The sequence below is a fragment of the Zonotrichia albicollis genome, chromosome 7, assembly GCF_047830755.1.
Source record: "Zonotrichia albicollis isolate bZonAlb1 chromosome 7, bZonAlb1.hap1, whole genome shotgun sequence".
Classification (NCBI taxonomy): Eukaryota; Metazoa; Chordata; class Aves; order Passeriformes; family Passerellidae; genus Zonotrichia; species Zonotrichia albicollis.
In genome coordinates, this window is record NC_133825.1 from 17,046,773 (window position 1) to 17,069,364 (window position 22,592).

At 42.8% G+C, this 22,592-nt stretch overlaps 1 protein-coding gene across 1 annotated transcript; it reads right to left on the bottom strand.

The window, feature by feature from the left end:
• Positions 1 to 821: 821 nt before the first annotated feature.
• DNA2 (DNA replication helicase/nuclease 2) lies at positions 822 to 22,288 on the bottom strand. Its single transcript, XM_074544417.1, has 20 exons — positions 22,177 to 22,288; positions 21,282 to 21,461; positions 20,722 to 20,905; positions 19,320 to 19,465; positions 17,769 to 17,894; positions 16,749 to 16,968; positions 15,593 to 15,710; positions 15,098 to 15,263; positions 13,732 to 13,926; positions 12,896 to 13,126; positions 11,819 to 11,935; positions 11,605 to 11,714; positions 10,447 to 10,556; positions 8,496 to 8,720; positions 7,243 to 7,436; positions 7,050 to 7,139; positions 6,765 to 6,957; positions 4,181 to 4,270; positions 3,427 to 3,609; positions 822 to 2,703 (listed from the first exon to the last, which is right to left on the bottom strand). Exons 1-20 carry the CDS (start codon positions 22,185 to 22,187, stop codon positions 2,500 to 2,502), a joined length of 3,093 nt encoding a protein of 1,030 aa, XP_074400518.1. The 5' UTR covers positions 22,188 to 22,288; the 3' UTR covers positions 822 to 2,499.
• Positions 22,289 to 22,592: the final 304 nt, after the last annotated feature.

A 22,592-nucleotide genomic window follows, 5' to 3' on the forward strand; every position in this document is an offset into this window, starting at 1 on the left:
TGAAATAGTCACACTCTGATCCTGCTAGCCTGGCATAAACCAACTTCCTTTAGTTCCTTTTTTATTCATTTCTGGGAATCCCAGCAGACACATAACCCAGCTGTGGCATGCATCTGCATCTTTTCCAGCAGCACCAAGGGCTGCTTCAAAGGCAGCACCCAGAAAAAGTGATCCTTTACTGCTAGAAGATGCTCACCTGCTGTATATTCATTGAAACACAGAGTGTTTTAGAGATTCACATCTCAATTTTGTTTGAGACTACCAGGGCAAAACATGGTTTCATCTGTAGGCTCAGGATTTGCTGCTCAGTGTAATTTTTACCACATGACAGGGAAGGATGCATTTTATAAGTGGATTCTTCTGTTTGTTTCTCATGCAACTTCGTGATGGAATGGCAATACCCTCCATTTATTTAAAAAGTTTTTAATAGAATGCAAACCAGTTCCTGGATGGTTTCTTACACCAAGCAATCCTGGTGTAAGAAAACAGATTAATGAGATCTTAAGAGCTTTCTACACACAGATCCTAAACACAGAAAGAAAATATCTTCTAAAAAAGCACTCTAATGTCACTACTATAATAAAGAGCATATTTTACCCTATTTTTTCATCTTTTGAAAGACCCAGAGCACAGGCACAGTTGATGAAGCATGTATTTTCACCTCAAAAAAGAGAATATCCTGTCAGCTTTTCAAATTATTGTTGCATCATTCTAAATATTTGCCTTGTATAAAATGAAACATTAACAAAGTATAAACAACTTTAATGAAACCAACAGCAAACTTTTATTAGTTCAAACATTACAAAAAGTTAGGGAGCAGTTTAAAAGAGTGAAAATGCCCACATTTAACAAGTTTGTCTGCAACTGTATGCACACAGCTACTTGACATTGAACCAAGAGAAAACAAATGCTAATGATTCCGAAGAACAAAAAAATTGATGTTTCTACCAGCAGCCTTGCAAAGAAACTTCTCAGCCTCTTTGGTGCAGAATATGAGGTAGCATAAAGAAACCAACAGAGATCTCTCAAGTAAAAGGTGTTTTCTGTTGTTTATATGCCATCATCTTGAAAAAATACAACCTGAGCATGTAAGCTTCTTACTCAGTGAGCTGCAAGTCTAGCTTTGTTTCCTTTTTGTTTTGAAGGCTACAGATCAGATGAACTGAAAACAAGAGTTCTACCATGAAGCATTTCACTTCAGATTGATCTGCTGAGCACATGCAGGGGATGAAATGAATCAGCATCACATTTCTCCCTGAGGTGTGCAAAATCAAGAGATTAGAAATGTCATCAAGGGATCTTCACATGGGGGATTAATTACATTATGTATATAAATATAAAAGACTTCAGCATTTTTAAAAGCAGGAGTAGACTTCAAAGGACAATGTGAGGTTTTGAAGAAGAGGAAGTTTTTTCTGTTGTTTTTTTTTCCAAACAGCACAACACAGCACCTTAATTAGGAGTTCTAACAAATGGAATTATTGTATGTAAACTACATCTTCAAGTCTTTAAAACCAAGTTGAGCCCAGAATCCTGACTCAGTACAACACTGGTTTACACTCCCTTCTTCTTCAAGTGCTTCCCCAGTCCCTTCTGCAGGTAACTGCTCACCAAGGTGAGAGAATACAGCAATATCCAGCAGGAAGGAACAGAGTGCTTCATATTTCTGGTTTGTCACAAGCTGAGTGCTTTACTTCTGTAACCATCAGCTTTTTCAAGAAATGTCTGTTACTCTGCTGAAAGGAAACTTCCAAATAATTGAATGTTTCCTGTTTTGGCTGCCTGCAGGCTGAAGAGTGCACATCAGCACTGATACCCCAATTCCCAGCTATTTACATTAAACAGCAGCAGCAAAGTGTTGCAGTGTGAGGATACAAAGTCCTGTAAAACTTTCCATCTTCCCACTCATAGGATGTTACACTTGTGGATACTTTCGTGAGCCCCAACTGGAAGATTCAAGATGTAGCAAGTTAAGGAAGCATTTTATCAACCCTTGGCTTTCACAAAACCTGTTTGAATATGCATGGGTGTTTGCAAAGAAAGCAGCTAACAAGGTTCTTTCCTGTTTAAACAGGAGATGGAAACAGCAATAGCTAAAGCTTGTTCAGTACAATGCCAGAGAGAAAGAAAAAATTACCAAGTCATCTGAAAGTGTTACTGTTTTCCTTTCCACCAAGATTATTCATGAAGCAGATGTGTTGAGTGGAAGAAAGCTATCACACTGATGTTAAGATGCCAAGAAAATCAAAATGATCACAGGAAAAAATGCAAAAACATTAAAAATTAAAAATTCAGGCGTCAAAAAAATTATGGCCAAGTTGACTTGCAAGTCAGCACTGACTTTTTCTGCTGTTAAAGACAGAGAAGGTTCTAAACCCATCCACTAGCTTGATCTCAAGTGCATTTCTGGCAAATCTAATCAGCAATTTTGTGTGCTGCCAATCCCTGTTAAAAGTACAACCTAACTAATCAAAGACCTCCCCATTCTCCCCTCAAACCTCAGCGAGTCAACCCCAGCTTTTCCCTTTCCCACAGCAGCATGGAGCAAAAGGATATCATTGCCTGGGACTGCAGGTGGCAGAGGAGCTTCTCCAGGGGAGGATAGCAGCACAGGGAGGGAACACAGCCCACCATGAGCAGCTTGTGCTTGGCTCTGGTGATGGCCACGTTCAGGCGGCGCCAGTCCTTCAGCAGGGAGCCCAGCTGCAAAGGAAATGCCGCTTGCTTTGATTTTCCCTGCTCAATGGGCATAAAGCACTCATCTTCAAAATGCATCTGAACCACTGACATTGATTGAACATGGACATCCCTCTGGCTGTGCTGAGCAGCCCAGACCCTGCCAGGGGGCTCACAGAGCCCAAAATGCCCCTGTGGTTTGGTTGTGACCCATGGAGAAAATTACCAACCTTAGATGAAGATCTGCAAGCCATGATAAATTAAGTAGAATGACAGTGAATTTATCACAAGGTGAAAAAGTAGATTTTGGGGTTTTTAGAATGGGGATTCAGGGGGCAAGATGGAGGGATTTGGGTGTGTCCAGCCTTTCTCCTTCTTCCTCTTGGCCTCCATCTTCTGCTGTGATTTTGGCACTTTTAGATTGGTTTAGAGTAGAAGCTCACTGTCTGACATAGGTGATAGGTATTGGAAGGTAATTGTAAATATTGTACATGTAGTTTTTAGTATAAAAAGATAACACTGCCCTGAGGGCCAGCAGAGTGCCTGGACTGTCTTGGTAAGCAGATCTTAGCAGGGCAGGAGAAAGAATTTTATAGATAAGGAACAATAAACAACCTTGAGACCAAGAAATGAAGAGCCCTGACTCCTTCTTCAATTGCCAGGCTGGGAAAAGAGACTTCCCAACTTTTCTTGAGGTCACTGTGACCAGCACAGATCCCAACAGGAACAAAGTTAAAATGACCAACTTACATTTTCATCAGTGCTGTTCCTAACAAAGGACACAATTATGATACTTTTGTCTCTTCCTTGGTATTTGTCAACTGTGTTCACTTCCACTCTGTTCTCCTTCCATTTTGCCATCAAGTCAGTGATTGTTTTTAACTGATGTCTGTAGGGTGAGATGATGCCAATGTCTGAGGGCTTACAGCCAGCCTGAATGAAGGAGAAAGCAGAGAAAAAATCTGTCACTGCAGTTGGCTTGGGAAACTCAGTACAGTCAGATTCTTCTAATTAACTTTTTTTATTAGCAGTGCTGCTAATATCTATATTATTAATATTTAATTAAAGGAACTGTAGGTGTAACAAATATTAACTAAAGGAAATTAAAAAATGAGGATTTCAAGGATATCTGTCTTTATGCCAAGTTAAGACAAAGCTTGGGAACTTGGAGTAACTCATATTTTCTTTCTTCTTTAGACTGCTAGGTGAACACTTGAAGCTCCTGCTCTGTATTTCTGGATGAAATAAGGAACAAAAGCAAATCCTCTCCCCTCCCTCATCTCTGAAAAGAATTTGGCATCCAGCTTTTGTTTTTTGCTTCTCAGATCCAAGCAGGCAAGGACAGGGAAGGGAATGCAGACCTCAGGCTCCCCACTACACCGACATGAAACCAACCTTCAATTTATCCTTAAGATTATCCCCCAACACATACAGCCACCACTACTAAAGCAATGTAAAAATATTAAAGGTCTCCCTCCAAACCAGGTCATAAAGTCAAAGATACCTTAATAAATAAGGATGTGAGGAAAAGCACTATTTTAGCTTCTGTCACATTGCTTATGCCACCTTTTTCTGCATGTTCTGGTGCTGGGACCTTTGAAAACACAAACAGAAAACAATGACTTTTGCTGTCTGTAATGGGGTACTGTGTTCTGTCCCTAACTCACTGAGTCATATGTGGATTTATACTGATGGTATGAAGTAAAGAAATAAAGTTAAATACTAAATTTTACTAAACAGAAGAGCCTGTACTGTGAATTAATTTCAGGATACTGAACTTGCAAAACAAATTGGAACAATCCCCAAAATAAGTTTCTAGCATTAGCTTGTCACCTTAAGAAACTGCCAGACTTAATCCTCTGACTTTACAGTTCAGCACTACACATCACAAATCAAAACACCCAAACACGGACATTTTCCTGCTGCTAAGGTAAGAGAGCTAATGATATTCTACATGGGACTTCTGCTTTAACACTCTCCATGCAGCATTATTTACAGTGAATTTTCTTCATTCCATGGCAGAAAGGATAATTTTTTTAAATGTTTGAAAGTCAATATTTACACTTACACAAGAACTATCCAAAAAGTCAATATAAATTGTAGTATAAACTCCCAACCTTTAAATATTCACTGAATTTACCATTTCTTAACTGTTACCTGCCATTTCTAGATCATGTATGAATGAGGCCAACAAGCTCAGGATGTAAACTCTTGTCACTGTAGTGTCAGTTTGGTAATTTTTTCTCTTTGTTTGACTCCTGCCTGCTCTGGAGCTGAAGTAGCACCAATAGCAATGAAAGTGTGTTTGGAAGCTTCCAAACCCCCTGAAGGGCACAGTTAATTTCTGACCACACTTGCATTAGTGTAGCTAAAAACAACACAAAAATAATTTCAGGAAAGAAGTCCTAAAAGCTGTGTCATGCTTATGATAACACATGCTTACATTTATATTTCTCCTGTTCCCATAGGACACCAGCAGAACCACCAACAAAAACAACTTGGGCTAGAAATTCTCAGGAGATTTGCCCTAAATCAAGGATGTCATTTTTCAAACCACCAAGCTGTCAGAGAAGTGCAGACTGACACAGGGGCTGGCAGAATAGAAATAAATAGATTTCCCACTGCTGTCACAAACTTGTTGCATTGTTAAGCAGAAAACAATAGAGGCTTTTTCTTCTTTTTGTTTTTAAAAGCCAGCATAATAAATGTAAGCTTCCTGGTGGTGTCATGGTGTTTTTTCCTCTTCCTTCTCTCTCTGTTTGTATCCCTCCCTCTCAAGTCTACTTCATAAGCATTTCTTGGTTACATTATAAACAATATGTGGGGTAAAAACCTCCTATGAAGTGAAAGGAAATAAAAGCTGGTTTGTCTGTTGTCATGTTCAGTGGGGTTTTTCATTTCTCCCTCCACGACTGCCACAACACATGCAGTTCTGACAGGAAGTCCAAAGGGAGAAATGGCATTACAGCCTCATGTTTCATCAAATCTAGAATGTTTTGGAAATAAAACCTCTCCTCCTGGCTCTATGAAGAGGACAGCTGTCTTACACTTGAGATGGGCTTTCTAGGGAAAAAAAAATGGAACAGAAACTCTGCTTTTTCATTAGCAATTTTGCTATAATTACTAGATAAACAGTGGTTCAGCCAGATTCCCATTAACAGGCCTCTTCCCTGGGACCAACTGTCTGCCTTGCTGGGAAAGGAACTGCAGCTGTCAAGGCATTCCTGGAAAATGTCTCTGTTTGGTTTAGACATTTTTAGAAATTTCTCTAAGCCATCAAAGTAAACACTGCTTGTTTTTAGGTCATTAAAGAGATTCTATCAAACTGTTGGAAAAAACCATGAGTCCTGTACAATGTCAGAGAGCATAGAAACACTGGTGAGTTCTAACCACAGTCAGCATAAAAGATCATAAAAGCTGATAACTATATCAAAATTATATTATGTTATTGGCAAAACAGTATTAATAGGAATCAACACAAAACCTGTTAAGGAGGAAGAAAGACTCAAATCATAATCCAATCACCAAGTACAGTGACAAGCACTGGAGACCACAAACAGGTACTAATTTATTCATCTTTTTCCCCATGTGTTTAAACTCTTCCTCATTTTTCCTGCATTTCAGTTTCTTTGCAGAATTTTTATCTGCACTAGCATTTTACTTTCCCAGCAGAATTCTGGGTGCCCATGAAAGGACACACCTAAAGCAATTTATCCATCCCTCACACTTCAGTGTACGGAATGTCTGCATTTCTGCATGGAGAATTGCAGGTTTTGCCACACTGACCCTCAGCCAATGGAAACAAGGACACCCACTATGGCTGCACACCTTGAATAGGAAGAACTAAGTTCAAAGTCCATTCAGTATTTTCTGCAATAGTATCTAAATTCAAGTTTTCAGCTGTTCTCAGGTGTGACGTCTCCAGCAGCAGCTGTACCACCCTGCCCAGCTCTGCCAGCAATGCCAAGGATGTTTTTGTGTGCTGCACACTTCACATGATGCTGCAAGAACACTTCCTGAAGCTCCTTGTTTTACCCCACCTAAGCTGAATGAAGTTTTACTTGCTTAAAGAGCACAATGAACTTTACCTTCTCTGTGTTCAGGAAACACACAGCTGTGTCTGGATCAAGGACTTCTTTCAGCCATGACTTTGAAGCATCCCCAAGGTCCAGTTTCAATTTCTTTAGGTTGGGCAAGTTAGCAGTGGCATTTGACACCTTCTCTGAGCCACATTCCAGTTTGCCTTCATAGACCAGCATGTTACTCAATGACATAATCTTACTAAAGATTTAAAAAACAAGAAAAGGCATAGAAATCTCAGCATTTCAATCCCACATCAAGAACACATTTTAAAAAATAAATGTTGAAAGTACCTGTTCATCCTGTATTGCACAGTTAATTGGACAACAGCATTTTGGTTTTGTTCCAGCCTTTTAAATAAGCTTTCACTCATGCCAAGATCTCTGTTACAACACAAAGACAAAAATCAAAATGTGTCAATCAGAACACTGCAAGAGCCTTCCCAGAATCTGTGACCAGGAACTGTCCAGCAGCATTTTCTCTTACCTTGCCTCTGCATTCAGCACAAGAGGAGGCAGCTGCTGATGATCCCCCACCAGCACAAACCTTTTGGAGCAGAACAGTGGGCCCAGGCAGACGAGCTGGCTGATTTGGGAAGCTTCATCAACAATGCAGAAGTCAAATTGCTTCTGAGCAAAGATGGGGTGGTTTACTCCCATGCAAGAGGTTGCTACCACTGGCTGAAAATGGAGACACACTTCAGGGATAAGGTACATTTTATATCCTTTAGCACTGTATTCTCCATATCAAAAGAAAAACTAATTCTCATTAAACTGAACTAAACTGCAAAATCACAGAAATCCAAGTATTTAGCCTTGAAATCAGATCAGCATCACTTAGATATATGTTGGCCTGACATGTTCTTGTATCAATTGCAAGTGACAAACAAAACCAGCTTTAGAGCAGACTGTAGCCTACAACTTGTTCCTGTCATGTGTTCAGAGTGATGCCAGGTTCTATTCAGGGACAATTCATGGAGTGTGCTGAAATAACTACAGTGAAAAATCAGGTGCTTTGGGGTTTTTTTCAATACTGAGGAAAAGATAAAACAACAACAGCAGCAGAGTTCTCCCCACTGCTGTGCTTCCACTGCAACCCAAAATGACCAAAATAAGAAATGCCAAGTCATTCCCCAGCAATACTTATCAATAAAAAGTAAATGGCAGCTTTTGTGAAGTTGGCATTTACTGCAACTCCCATCAAACTTTATTCTTTCAGTGAATTTAATTTAAAGCTGCCACTGACTCGTATGACCCAGCTGCCATTATGGTTAGCATTGACATTCACACAGACAGCACTCATGTTTCAATCAGAAATAAGGCTTTGGCCAGGTCAGCTCCACAGCATTCCTCTTCCTCTCCCCATCTGCTGATTGTACTGATGGCACAAGGAGCACCAGTGGGAGGGAGGAGGCACAAACAGCAGCAGAATGTAAAGAATGCTAAAGGAGGCTGCAGCAGCCCATTCACAAATCCTCAGAGAGAAGCACTGGAGTCTTTGGGGCTTATTACTTACAATGATGAGTTACTTTGTGTGGACATAAACAAAGCTTCTCAACTTGCAGACTTAGTGTAGGTCATTACTGGCTATAAAGAAATTGAGACAAGGTTGAGTGTCTCTTTCAGCCCAGATTTCTTACAGCAGTACACACCCTTGGGATGGGGTCCTTCTCTGCAGCATCCAAACAAAATACTAATGTTTAATAATTTGAAGGGTTAGCAAAAAACCATTTTTCTCACCTGACTATTATAGACCTCTTCCAAATCTGTTACAGACTTAATTGACCTGGACCTGCAGATTTCTTCTTCTGTATATTTCTGAATGTCTGGGTGAACCTTCTGAGCTCGGCCCAAGCGCAAGAAACCAACTTTGAATTTGGCCAGCTTCAGCAGGACATTGTCCACAGCTGTGTGTGTAAAACTGGTCAGGAGGACACTAAAGCCACAAGCAGAAAGAATTCTCACCTAATGGGCAGCAAAGGGAAAGAAAAGGAGAAGCTGTTAAGGAGAAGCAGAAAAGGATTCATCTGCAAGAATCAACACCCCCAGGTTTGCTAAGGTGAAAAGCACAAGTGTCCGATTTTCGGCTCTTTGGATGGCCTGGAAAGGCCCGGGGTGGCCTTGGGGCAGCCCGCGTATCAAAGGATGAGAAGAGGCTTCAGTTCTTCTTTCGGTCTCTGTGTTTATTAATTGTTTATCTAAAAGATTTTCTCTCGGCCCGACAGAGCTCTGCTCAGCAGCCAGCCATGAGCACACTGTGTAGCCCTCCGGGCGGTCACCTATCTTTATACCCATTGTTACGTATACAATATTTATCATTTTTCCCCAATACCTTTCACCCTTATTGCCCGGTGCACTTTCAGTAATAACCAATCCCAAAGTGCCACCATCACCAAAGAAGATGGAGGAGAAGAAGAAGAAGAAGAAGGACAGGACACACCCCAATTCCTCCATCTTACTTCTCTAAACCCCCCTGTACATAAATCCTAAACCCTGTGTCTCACCCTCTAATTAACTAATCCCTTCACCATTCACCCCGGTGAAACCCTCCTATCCTCATACAGGTGTCGTCTCCCGTGTAGGATCAAAGTCCAGCCACCAGACACTTCTGGCAACATTCCAGGACTCCCGAGCCCCCCAAGGGTGGTCTCGGTGGCCCGGCACCTCAGTCCTGAGGTGCTGAGATCCCACACACAAGGGGGATTGGAGGGAGGCAATAATAAACACGACCTGGTCTGTACCTGTCTCCCTGGCCACTGACAATGTGGGCAGCAGTCCTGAGGGCTCCCATGGCCAGCAGGCTCACAAGGCTGCTCACACAGAGCCAGATCTGGATGTGCACTCCCAAGGAACTGCACTCTAAGATCCCCAGGGGAAGCAGCAGCCATGCAGCTGTTCCAGCCTGTTCCCACAGTGCTGCTCCCATGGCAATGCAGCCACTGCAGGGCACTGGGCTGATCTGAGATAGCAGCAGCCATGCAGCTGTTCCAGCCTGTTCCCACAGTGCTGCTCCCATGGCAATGCAGCCACTGCAGGGCACTGGGCTGATCTGAGATAGCAGCAGCCATGCAGCCTGTTCCCACGGTGCTGCTCCCATGGCAATGCAGCCACTGGAGGCTCAGGGCAATAGCAGCAGCTCTGCAGCCTCCTCCTTCCACGAGCTGATGGCAAATGGAAGCAGGGATGCACTGCTCTTCCATGAAAACCTCCCTCAGGCCACAGGCTGAGTGCAGCATGCTCCTACAGCTCTGTTCTGGAGAGAAGAGCAGCAGCAGTAGAGGAGATGGGGGCAGAGTGCACATGGATGCAGCCCCACAGGTTCATGCAATCCACAGTGGCTGCTCGAGTCATTACTACTGGCTACTTCCTCTTTTGAGCTATAACTCAGCATTTCAACACTTGCTGATATCTGGAGCCAAAGAATTTTCACACTTAAGCATCACAGAAATGATTAAATATCACACTTCACTCTCCTCCCTCCCACATGCATTCCTACACAAGCAATTGACCATCCGACTCCACAAAGTCCAATTTTAGTTTTACCAAATATAGGTTAAGCAAAAAGAAGTGTGTTTTCTTCCTTGAAATTATACATATACAGTCAGATTAATTCATGACACTACACAGCTGGTTTAATTCTACCCTCTAAATTTCACTAAAAAAATTAAAACTCCAAGGTACATGATCTTACTAGAGCACATATTGTAGTTGTTTTTCCTGTTCCAGGCATGCCCACAATAAGTGTGTAGTCCTTTGAAAGTAGCACTTGCTTCATTGCCTGTTTCTGAGGCTTATTTAGACCTTTCAGAAGAAAAAGCAAAATTAAATTACTCCACTTCATCATAATTGTAATCATTACTAAAGTCACAGCAAAATTGTAATTTCCTTCTTCACTAAAGCCCTTAATAGAGGCAAGAACTGAGCAAAGTGAAGGTATGACATTACACATAATACACAAGATAAGTAGTAGAAGCTCTGCACTATGGTCCTAGAGATAAGTCACTGAAGACATTTTTATTTTTAGGCCTTTTGTGGCTTTTTTTTCTAATATCTTAATTGACCACCTCCATAGATTGTGTCTGGGCACTTGTGTTTGACCATACCACTTTCACACCAAACACACAGCTCACAGCAAGGGCTGCTGAGCTGCACATACAGCAGCATGTTGTTTGGAGCAAACAGCACAGCAGAGCTGCTTTGCCCCAGCCTGATGCAAACAAGCAGCACATTTCAGCTATCTGGACTAAGCAAAGCTCAAGCAAAGTAAGACTTCAAACTGAGTTTTTATAAAAAATTCAGTTTACTCTAAGACAATTCTGTTAAATTTATGTTTTCACAGGCAACTCTGTCAGAGCACAAGGAAATATTTCCACCAAATACAAGATGCTGCCTCATACCTAAGCAAGTTGTGTTTTTAAATCAATGCCACAAAGCATGATACTGTGTTGACACTTGTCAACAACTTAGCAAGAGTGATGGATTACACAAGTGAATGTTTCCACCAAAGCCCATCTCCTTCCTCTCCCTCCATCCCAAGAGCTGTCTGTCCCCTCCTCCTGTAAAGGTGACAGAGGGAATCACACAGTCCTCTGTCAGCAACTGCACACTGCAGCCTCTAGCAACAGTAAAATAAAGGTGTGAACAAGGATCTGATCAGGTCTCCTGTGATTAAATGAGTCTTCAGCTAGTTGGAAGACATGCAAGGTAAGAACTTGAGTTTAATTTTTAAACTGAGAACTATCACAGGAACCCAAAGTAGGGAAGACTCCTTACATTTATAGCATGATAAATACTTTGGCTGTAGAAACATACTACTAATTAGAATATTTTGGAGAAAGGAATATTGTACCTTTTAAAATATTTGCAACAGTTTCCTTTGCTTCAGGAGGAAGGACAGAGCTCAGGTGCTGAATAAAACATGGTTTCTGGAAATCAATGATCAGGTTGCGGAGCCTTTCACTGTGGATAAAAAAAAAGCCAAACCTGGGCTCAAATAAGAGTTACCAGTTGAGAAACTTCATCTGAAAATATTGAAAGCGTGAAATTAAGTTGATTTTTCGTACCTGACTGGGCAATCCTTCATCAATTTAGAAAGATTTTTAAAAGGGACCCCTGTACCAACATCTCCTTCATCATGATCCAACCTGAATACAGTGTTCTTGGGGAGGCTGGACAAATTCCTGAAGGAGGACAAGAACATGGACGAAATAGTTTTGTTTACCAGCTGTATGTAGATTAAAGACTTATTACTACATGTTAAATGATACCTTCCAGAGATCCCAGAGTGAAGCAACAGCTGATTGAAATACACTATTAACTGATCTAAAGAAAGCATGATCCCAATGATGGATAATAAAACATAAGCCCAATTTAAAGACAATATAGACTGAACAATGAAAGTTACTATTAACACAGTAATCACTGTATCCATATAGATTCATGCTAGAGATGTAGGGAAATAGAGTTATAATGTGCTTTTATTCAAACAACCTGGGTAAATAGACAGGCATACATAGCAGGTACTGACAGTTTCAATCAAGACAAGAGAATTTCTGAAGGGAACTACTCCAAAGCCAGTGGTGCCTTGTGAAGGCTGGCCTGGAACAGAGACTAGATGGAGCTAAAGAATAAAGCAGGGATTTATTCAAAGGATCTCCTCCATGGCTCCACCTTGGGCAGCACCAGAGCCCAGCCAGGGCTGCACCCAAGGTGAACCAAAATGGCCCCAAAATGGACACCTGGTCATGGGGTCTCTCATCAGTTCTGCTCCATTTGCACCTTGCAGTTCATTGTCTCATTCCAGCTTTAGCCCAGGCAGTCCCACCCTGCTTGTTTTTCTCTTTTCAGTCCAGTTGTTTGTGCTCTGGGGCTGAGATCGGGATCATTTGTCCTTGGTGCCCAGCTGGAGCAGGAATTGTTTTGTCTCCCTGCTCTGTGCACAGAGCTCACCATCCCATAATGTGAAGCCCAGACCCACACACTAAAGCAGAACAATCTAAAAAACATAAAAGCTAAACCCTGAGGCATCACCAGTAGGAAGAGTCAGGACATGTCACAGCTTTTTGGACACCTAGCAGCACCCTTCCTCAAGCCAGTGCCACAGTGTTTGCAAACAGATATTTCTCTTTTTATCCTATTACCTGCCCAACAAACAGGAGACTTTTGTTGCACTGACTTCTCTAACATAGCCAGTAGCCAAACCAAGCAAACCCTTTTCCTCTCCACTCACAACCACTCGATCACCAACCAACAGGTTTGTCCCAGGTATGGCACCGTTTCTACGCTGGAAAAAATGCAGATACTGTCCCTCAGAAACTTCATGGACTTCATCAACTCTGACCATGTTTCCAACACAATCTCCAGCCTTCTCTCTGAAGGTATTAAAAACAGAAATATTTTAATATTAAGATCCTCTCTGTAAGAGAACTATTAAGAATAAAACCCCACAAGTTAAAAAACCATACCAGCCACAAGCAACCATCTAAACCAAAATACAAAACAAAGAAGGGAAGGGAAGGGAAGGGAAGGGAAGGGAAGGGAAGGGAAGGGAAGGGAAGGGAAGGGAAGGGAAGGGAAGGGAAGGGAAGGGAAGGGAAGGGAAGGGAAGGGAAGGGAAGGGAAGGGAAGGGAAGGGAAGGGAAGGGAAGGGAAGGGAAGGGAAGGGAAGGGAAGGGAAGGGAAGGGAAGGGAAGGGAAGGGAAGGGAAGGGAAGGGAAGGGAAGGGAAGGGAAGGGAAGGGAAGGGAAGGGAAGGGAAGGGAAGGGAAGGGAAGGGAAGGGAAGGGAAGGGAAGGGAAGGGAAGGGAAGGGAAGGGAAGGGAAGGGAAGGGAAGGGAAGGGAAGGGAAGGGAAGGGAAGGGAAGGGAAGGGAAGGGAAGGGAAGGGAAGGGAAGGGAAGGGAAGGGAAGGGAAGGGAAGGGAAGGGAAGGGAAGGGAAGGGAAGGATCATTGACATGAGTTTGGAAATTAAACCTTACCTTTCCAAAGAAGGTGTCATCCATATATTTTTGTATCCCTTTTTATGCTCTCCACTTTGCAGCTCCAAGGTTAACATCAGATACCAGAGGCTGAAATACTCCAGGTGGGAGGGTTTCAGGTGCTGGGTCTCTCTGTCAATGACAGGCACCAAAGCAGCAGGAAAGGCCACGCTGGGCATCTTCTGCTCCACAGCCCTGGGGACAGAACCAGCCACAAGGCTCAGCCTGCATCCTTTCTCACCTGCAAGCCCACATAGCAACAATCCAAATATCCACTGCAACATACCAGGCAGATCAATCTATCATTACTTGAATAAAGTAGAACCTGCATCCTTTGTTCAGATGCATAATCTTGTATGAGTTACTTCACATCATCTCTATCATTTTGAAGGGCAGTGAGTTAATCCAAGACCAAATAAAGGCATTTCAAAGATAGTAACATAGACATTTACAGAATTCACCTTTTACTCCTTTTATTGTAACTACTGTATACTATTTTGATACTCAGCTAAGCGAGGGAGATTTAATACTTATTTCAAAATTAAATATCAATAGACTTAATACCAAATCATACATTAAAAACACAACCAGAGAGAGAAAAGCTTCTTCAGAAGTAAATAGCTCTCCAGCTATATCCTGCTGCTGCAACAACTGAGTATCAGAAGCAGGATTTCATAGAAACATATCAGGGATCCCCACAAAGCTCCCTCAACACACACTTTGACACCTCTAATTTTAAGAACAATCAGGCATTCTATTCCCACAAGACCACCCCCAAGGCTCTCCTTTTCTAACAAAGCTCATTTGATCTCTTCCATATACAATTCTGGTTGGTTTTTGTGCAACAGAGACTAAAACTTGTCACAGCTGTTGAAACAATTCAATAACTTTGTGTGAAATTCTATGGAATATTTGCTCACTACTTGTGTTGACCAGGAGATGCAACAACACTTCAGCAGAGTAGTATCAAGGTATTACTTGTGTCATACCCTACAGGGAAACAACCTTCTACAGAGTGAAGAAAAAGTGCTTCTCCAGCCAGAACTCAGGCCCAGGGATTGCCTCTTGCAGACAGCTGCAAGAATACAGCTTTTTAAACAGATCTGTTCTTGTCATCAAGTATTTTGTTGAGACTTAGCTCAGATTTTGTCTTGCAAAAAGTGTACCTGAGCAAACATATTAAGTCTCTGTGAGATCAGGAGCTGAATCATAAAAGTTCTAGAAAAATCTGTGGAAGATTCTTTTTGGGTGGAAAAATCTTCAATACATACAAAACTGTCAGCCACAAAAATGGAATTATTATATCGAAAGATACAATTATTCAATCTCATTTAAAAACATTAGTCAGACTTTTTTTTTTTTTTACCTGCTGTACAGAAAGCAGTTGTGCATTTGGGAACAGTATTTACATGTTTGACTGTCATCAATCACAGGAGGCAAAGCAGCAAGCTGTGAATTCTGCCTTCCCACATCAGGTTTATAGGTACTGTGTGTTAAGTAGAAGGCCACATGATTTCTCAACTTCATTAATTCTGTCAAGAAAAGGATAAACTAAGCTGATGGTTTTGCTTGTAACAATTTCTACCTCAAAAATAATTAGCTATCAACTTTTTAGTCAACTAAGAACTGGTTATTCACAAAGCCCTTGCACTGTATTAATAAAACAACTGAATTTTTAACATAAATGTTAGTAATGAGTGAAGTAAACTCTTAGTAATGAGTGAAGTATCCCCAAGTACTGTAACAAGTGAAGCACCCCCAAGTACAGCTATTTTCATAAGAGTAAACTTTACAGTTCTAAAGAAAGATTTGAGTGATATTTAAGAGAATGATGGTTTCCAGAGCAGGGGAGCAGCTTTACCTCTGCGGTCCATGCGAGCTGCAGACACAGGATACATCGTACCAGTTTTCAGATAAAGAAGAAATCCAGCTTCAGGATCTGCCCTCCGCTCTAAGCTCAGCAATGTGTACAGAATAACCTGCAAACATCACACATAAATACATATTTACAATACATATTGGCCCAGTAGAGTTGCTGTGCTTTAACCCCAAGCACCACACAGCTGCTCACTCACCTCCCCACCCTTGCTGAGGGTTCAGATAAAGGCAATTTAAGATGGAAAAGAAAAGCCACACATGCAAGCAAAGCAAAACAATCAATTCACAGCTTCACCCTCAGGAGAGCAGAGTAGAATATGTGGAATGGGAAGGCAAAACTGCATCACTGCAAACCCTGCAGTGCCCCCACCCTTGCTCCTCCTTTCCCCCAGCTCAGACAGTGAGTGTGCTGAGCAGCTGCACGGTCTGGGACACCCCTTTGATCCCTTCTGTCCCCTGTCCTGGCTGTCCCCTCACTTCCATCACCCCCAGGAAAGGCCTTGGCTCTGGGTGAGCCCTGCCCAGCCAACAGCAACATCCCTGTGCTGTCAAACTGTGCTCAGCTCAAACCCAGAACACAGCCCACACTTATCTCCTGTGAGCAAAACCATTGCTAACCCAGTCAAAACCAGCACAGCATTAAAACCAAAACACTTTCTAAACTGTATTTAGTTCTTCCACAATTTATATGGCTAAACAGCCATTATTATCACAAGTCTTCCAAAAGCTGTAAGTAGTAAGAACTTTACCAAGGATTTAAATTAAAAGGCATCTTTAACACCTTATATCAAGGCTACCACCTTTCTAAATCAGGCCAGCTACATGGAAATATGTGTAACTCTAGTTCCTGAAACAGTTTGCTTCAACCTCATATTTGAATGTAGTAAGAAGAGACTGAAGAACAGACATTTCAGGATAAAAAACCCAAAAGTGTGCTTGAAGGTGGTAAATGTATATACTTATTACTACTAAGTTCACTTGAATTTTATACCAGCAGCTTTGGGCACACCAGGATGAGCTATCCAGGAATTTAGATTGTACCACATCCAAAGTGTGTCATACTCATAGGAGAAAATGGGTGACCTAACAAGAAAGCACACAGAGCTCTGACAGTGGAATGGGCCCTGTGGTGCCTGTACCTGGCTCCTGTGCTCGATGGAGTTGGATTCCTTGCCAGACTTGAGCTCCAAAGGCATTACCCGAGACTGCACTCCTGCCTGGCAGTGGATTTTCACCCTGGCTGTAACATCAATCTTGCCCTTCAGCCCAAACCTGGGAGACCAGATGTTCTCCTCAATGTCCAAGATATCTACAACCTCTATCTTAGAAGATACATCTTCTGTTTTCCCACCATTTGACCTAGGAAGAAGATTAAGCCAGAAGTTAACAATTTCCCTTAATTATTAATATTTAAACATTAAAATGTGTAGCAACTAAATACATAATACTTCTGCATTACAAATGTCCTTTAGGCACTAACTTGAGAAATAAAATGCATCAAGTCTCACTCAAACTAATCTTCCCATTAATAGAGGAAGCAACATATCAGAAACTAACTTCAGTTGTTTTGCTATTCACCTAAATTTCAAAGTTAAAATGAGATTTTAAACTGTTTTCAATAGTTTTTGGTCTTTTCTCAATAACCACCCTCTGTCATACACTTGAGAGTAGCACACAGGTTTTGCTCAGACCTGCCATTTCACTGAAACTTTAACACTCTATGGTTAAAATTAACAGCAAGAAGCCACAGACAAGAAGAGCTCAGCAGCATTTGAGTAAAGTCACCATTTCACCAAAATAAAAATCTTTTATTAGTTAAGAACTCCATTTCATTCATAGTTTCACATTGTGATTTGCAGTCTTGCTCATGCCTACAGTAACTCCTACTTTGGTCAGCAGCTCAAATACCCTTGCCCTTCTGCTCACTAAAAGCTCTGGTTTGTACCACGCTGCTCACAAGGATTTAAAGGTTTTGAAGTCATCTCCCCCTCAGGCTTCATGTCCTGCCCAGTACTCACAAGGGCAGCTCTACAACCAGTGAGGCCATGAATTAGCTCCAAATCACCCAACAGATGTGCATAAGGAGTTCCAAAAATTTCAAGTGAACTAAACAAGATATACAACATTGAAAGGTTTAAAATTTAATTCTAGTTTCTTACAGTTTTAGTTGCATTTTGTTTTGGTTTGCTGGATTGTGCATGAAGTCTTCTGCCCACTTAAAAAATGATGGCAAATATTCTTCTATTTCTTGCATTATTTGTGCTTGTTTCACATTTAAGAGATACCTAAAAAAAAAAAAAAAAGAAGAAAGACATGCACAAAGTATTAAATCTGCTGTGGTACTAAAGTGATTTGGCTGGAGTAGCAACAAGATCATTGGAAGTAACTGTTGAATGTTTATATCTATAAACTGTAGATGACAATAATTTCATGGAGGTTCAACTCAATTCTAAAACTATTAACTGAACATCTATTAAAAGAGATCTACTACACCAGAACATTCATTTCTGGTGAAACCTTTGAAACAACAGGTAGAGCACAGTGAGAGCATCAGTGTGGCAGAAGTGATGAAACAGAATTAACAGCCTGACTGCAGGAAAGGAGTACCAGACTCATGCATTTAAATATGGCTATTCCTACAATTCATGCAAGGTTGAATAAAAAATTCAAAGCCCATTTGCTTTTAGTCTGGATATCCTCATCTGCTCCTTACATGCATTTTGGCAAAACATGACACAGAATGTAATCGTGTGGCATTAGACAATTCAGTGCTGGCAGCCACTGGAAACAATGTCATTATTCTGCAGCAACAGAGTGGAATTTGCACAAAAAGTTCATAGGAGTGCAAATGACCACAGGCAGCAGATTTATGCAATTTATTTTTCAATCCCAATAAACAGTAGCCTACATATGCAAAAAGGAATTGCAAATTAAGTTTCATGGAAGCCCAGAGGGACATGAAGGCATTTCAGCAGCCACAATTCAAAATATTGTCTTCATAACAGAACTAAGAGTTATAAATGTTGCCACTACAACTTTAACTTCTGACTCAACAGATAGTGATATCGCCCAACATACAATTTAAAAGTCTATATATAATGATTTTTAATTTACATGAGTAGAATTGTATTTTAATCAAGCCTGCAGTAAAATGTTCAAACTAACAGCCATTCATCTTCCCACTTTCTGAGGGAAATATTAAGCATTGCCCAGCATTTCTATTAGCTCTGCTGAGAAAATAAAGTTAAAGGTCTTCTAACAAGTGAGACTTTAACTAACCTGATAAGGATATAAAATTAACAGAAATTCAGTTCTTGGTCAGTCACAAGGTTCCAGGTTCATTGCTGAGGATCATAATTAACTATTTGTCCCACTCAAATCAGCTTTGGGAGATGCCTGGAAATCTAAAATGTTACAGACACAGACACTGCAACCTGCTTGGCCTAAAAGTAAAAAAGATCCCTGCCACATACAGTTACTCCAAAACAGTAGTTCAGATATACAAAAGCAGCTCAGCAGGGAAGGCAAATAAAATTAAGCTATCAAATGGGGAATTATCTTATTAAAAGATCCCTAATTTCCATTAAGCAAAGTCATTTGGCAGAACACTCTCCTGATACCAGTGCTACAATTTTAAAGTACAAATTGCTACTTCAAAGTGTTCCTGCCCTGTCTTCCACACATTAAAAGGCAGCTGCAATGCTACTTACATTTCCTTGAGGTACTTCTGTCCATACACAATTTTATTTGCTAGCTCTTGCACCTTTTCTGGTGCCAGGTCATTGGTGACTGACTGCTGGAAGATGTCATGAAGGATTGTCCCAACGAGCATTTGGGGCGAGCCCGGTTCAGAGCCCTGCAACAGAAGGGAAGTCACCACAGCTGAAGGCTGTGCCCATCTCATGCCAACTCCACTGGCAATTCCTGCATTTGCTCTGCTGCACATCACAGCACTCACTTAGCTACAAGATCATGACAGCTTTCACCTCACTAGTGATTATCTGGTCAAACCTGCCTGAACTGAAGGGGTCTCACCTACTGTTCTGTCCCAATCTCTATGTGATTGGCAGGCAAGAAACAAAAGCACAGATTGAAATAAAACTGTCAGAAAGTTCTGCCTGCAGGCATTTCCCAGTGCAAATACATTCCTTTACAACCTTACACAGATTTCTGGCATGAAGCTGTTTCCTGCCTGCTACCAGCTCACAGAAAATATCCCACCAAGAAGGCTCAGAAGCCATGAGCAGGGCTGGGCTCTGGAGACTCACAAGAACTGAAGTGGTAGTGAATGACCTTGACAGGAGGCACTACCAAACAGCTGGGAACATAAACACTGTGGTAATATGGATCTCTCACAGATTGCTCTCACAACAGGGGCATGGTGCTATCCCACTCAGGCCCCTGTGCATTGTCCCAGCAATTATTTTATCCCCCTTACTCCTCTAATAAAGGGTTGAAAACCATTTCGTGGTATTAATCTCCTGTACTTCATTTTCTTGTTCCAGTCACAGGTTCCCAGCCAGGCTGTTCACCACTCCATTAAAATTCCCTTATTAATTTGGATTTATATTCCTATCACATCTGGAAGTTTTCATCAGCTGAGACAGGCAGCTGTTGCTGCTCTATTTATCAGCAAGGACACTACCACAAATATCTCTCATGTATCAGCAAGGATAATACCACTTCTCCTCTTTCCAAGATCCAGCAGCTGGATTCAGACTCCAGAGTTAGCCCGCACCAATTATTAACTGAATTAGCCACATTTTTCACAAGCTGTTAACTTGGCCAAGTGTGGTTATATTTTCATATGGACAGCAGGAGGCATATCCCTCACAAAGGATTCATATCCACACAAAATGCAGCAAGAGATTATTTAAAAAATTATCAGAATTATAAGTGGAAAGACCATTTATTTAGCCCAGTGGCTGCATTATTTCAGGTGCAATTCTCAAAAAAACAAGAGAAGCTCAAGCAGAGAGTTTCCACCCCAAATGATTCTGTGTTGTAAACATCACGAATTGCTACCAATGCCATTTCCAAGAGGCAGATTTGTCACTGAGCTAAGGCAGCAGGGGAGCAGGAGCTGGCAGGCAGCGTGGAAGGAGCACTCACCCTGAAGCGTTCGCTCAGCACTGCCCTCCTCATGCAGCGGATGCTGCTGGAGATGGCGGTGCCCGAGAGCAGCAGGTCTGGGTACAGCACCAGGTACCCACTCTGGGCACCGACCACCCACGTGCCACAGCTGCACTCCCCTTCCAAGTGAACAATGTCCCCTGGAACCACCGGGACAGACTCCCTGCAAGGGAACACACCCCACAGTCAGTGCTTGCGAACGACAGACACAGTGTATCAGAAATAACACACCAACAGAGCAGATTCAACCTTCTTTCTGCGCTGGATTCTTTTGAGGAGTTGACCTAAAGAAATCCTGAGAGTGAATAAAGGCATTTTTACAATGACAAAACTGCAAGGTAGCAGTGCCCACTCAGCACACATTACCTGAGATCAAGTCCCTCAAGATGATACCCATTATGCTAGCACACTGATAATATTACATTGAACAAAGATTCCTTCAGGATCCCCTATCTCTTTCAAGGCCGTAAAATTCAACTCACAGACAACACAAACAAAATCCAGTATTTAATTCTATTTCAAACATCTGTGTGGATTACCAGCCATTCCTAAGGATGCACAGCTCTGTGTTTTCCAGTGAGGGGGAGGCTGTAATTGTCAGGTGCTTCTCAGGGTCACTTCCATTCCTCTGGATCACGCTGACCTCCAGCACACGGTATCTGTTGTTCAGCCCATTCCTCAGGATCGCATCAGGCGAGTCAGCCGCTTTCTTCTGAAAACTGAAATTACAAACAGCTAATGACAAAAAATACTGAGCTGCTTGAAAACAGCCGACCTACATGCAAAAAGGGGGAAAGCTTCAAATATAAACCAAATTTTAGTCCCCTTCAATTTTTATAAGTTTTTTTAATATTTTTTTTAGTTCTATACGGGCAGAGTGTAGGAAATCTCTATAAATATAAGCAACTTGCTATTTATTACAGTTAGTGCTTCATTTTTGTGTCCACATATCCATAAGCAGTAGTAAACTAATTATAACTGTACTGCAAACCCGGTGCTTGGGAGAAAGTTTGTATCTCCCTGCAGGCACGAACTCCCGCAGCCACACAAACACCTCGAACACGGAGCAGTAAATTTTTACCCATTACCTGAAGCTGATTAGAAAACTGGTATTCAAGGTTCAGTTTCCCAGCGCTTCCCAGCCGGCCCTCAGAGCCCATCCCGCGGGCCCTCGGAACCCCGTCCCGCCGGCCCTCACAGCCCCATCCCGCCGGCCCTCACAGCCCCATCCCGCCGGCCTTCACAGCCCATCCCGCCGGCCCTCGGAGCCCCGTCCCGCCGGCCCTCACAGCCCTCAGGAACTCCATCTCGCCGGCCCCCGGAGCCGCATCCCGCCTTCCCGCGCTCGGAGCCGGGAGCTGTTCTCAAGTTCAAACCCCCCGCGCTCCCAGCCGTCTCCGCCCAGCTGCGGCTCCCAGCCGTCTCGGCCGCTACCTCTCGGCCATGGGCAGCTCCCGTGCGGAGCTCAGCTCGGCTCGGCTCGGCTCGGCCCAGCCCGGTTCAGCTCGGTTCGGTCCCCTGAGCCCCGCGGCCCGGCAGCGCTGCCGCGCGCTCCGCCAGCCCCGCCCAGAGCGCCCCGGGCAGCCAATGGGAGGCGGCGGAGGGGGCGGTCCCCGCGCGCGCGGGCTGAAGGCGCGAAGCGGCGCGCGGCTCCTCGCGCCGCCGCCCGGGGAGGGGCGGGGCCCGCGCCGTGAGGGAGCGCGAGGGGCGCTGAGGGCCGGGGGCGCCGCCGCTGCTCCCTCAGCCGTGCCCGCCGGGAATTCACACTTTGTCAGGGGCTGTCCCGGCCCCGGCCCCACCTCCGTTACCGGTGCGGTGATACGGGGTAATATTAGACGTGCCTTCCGCTC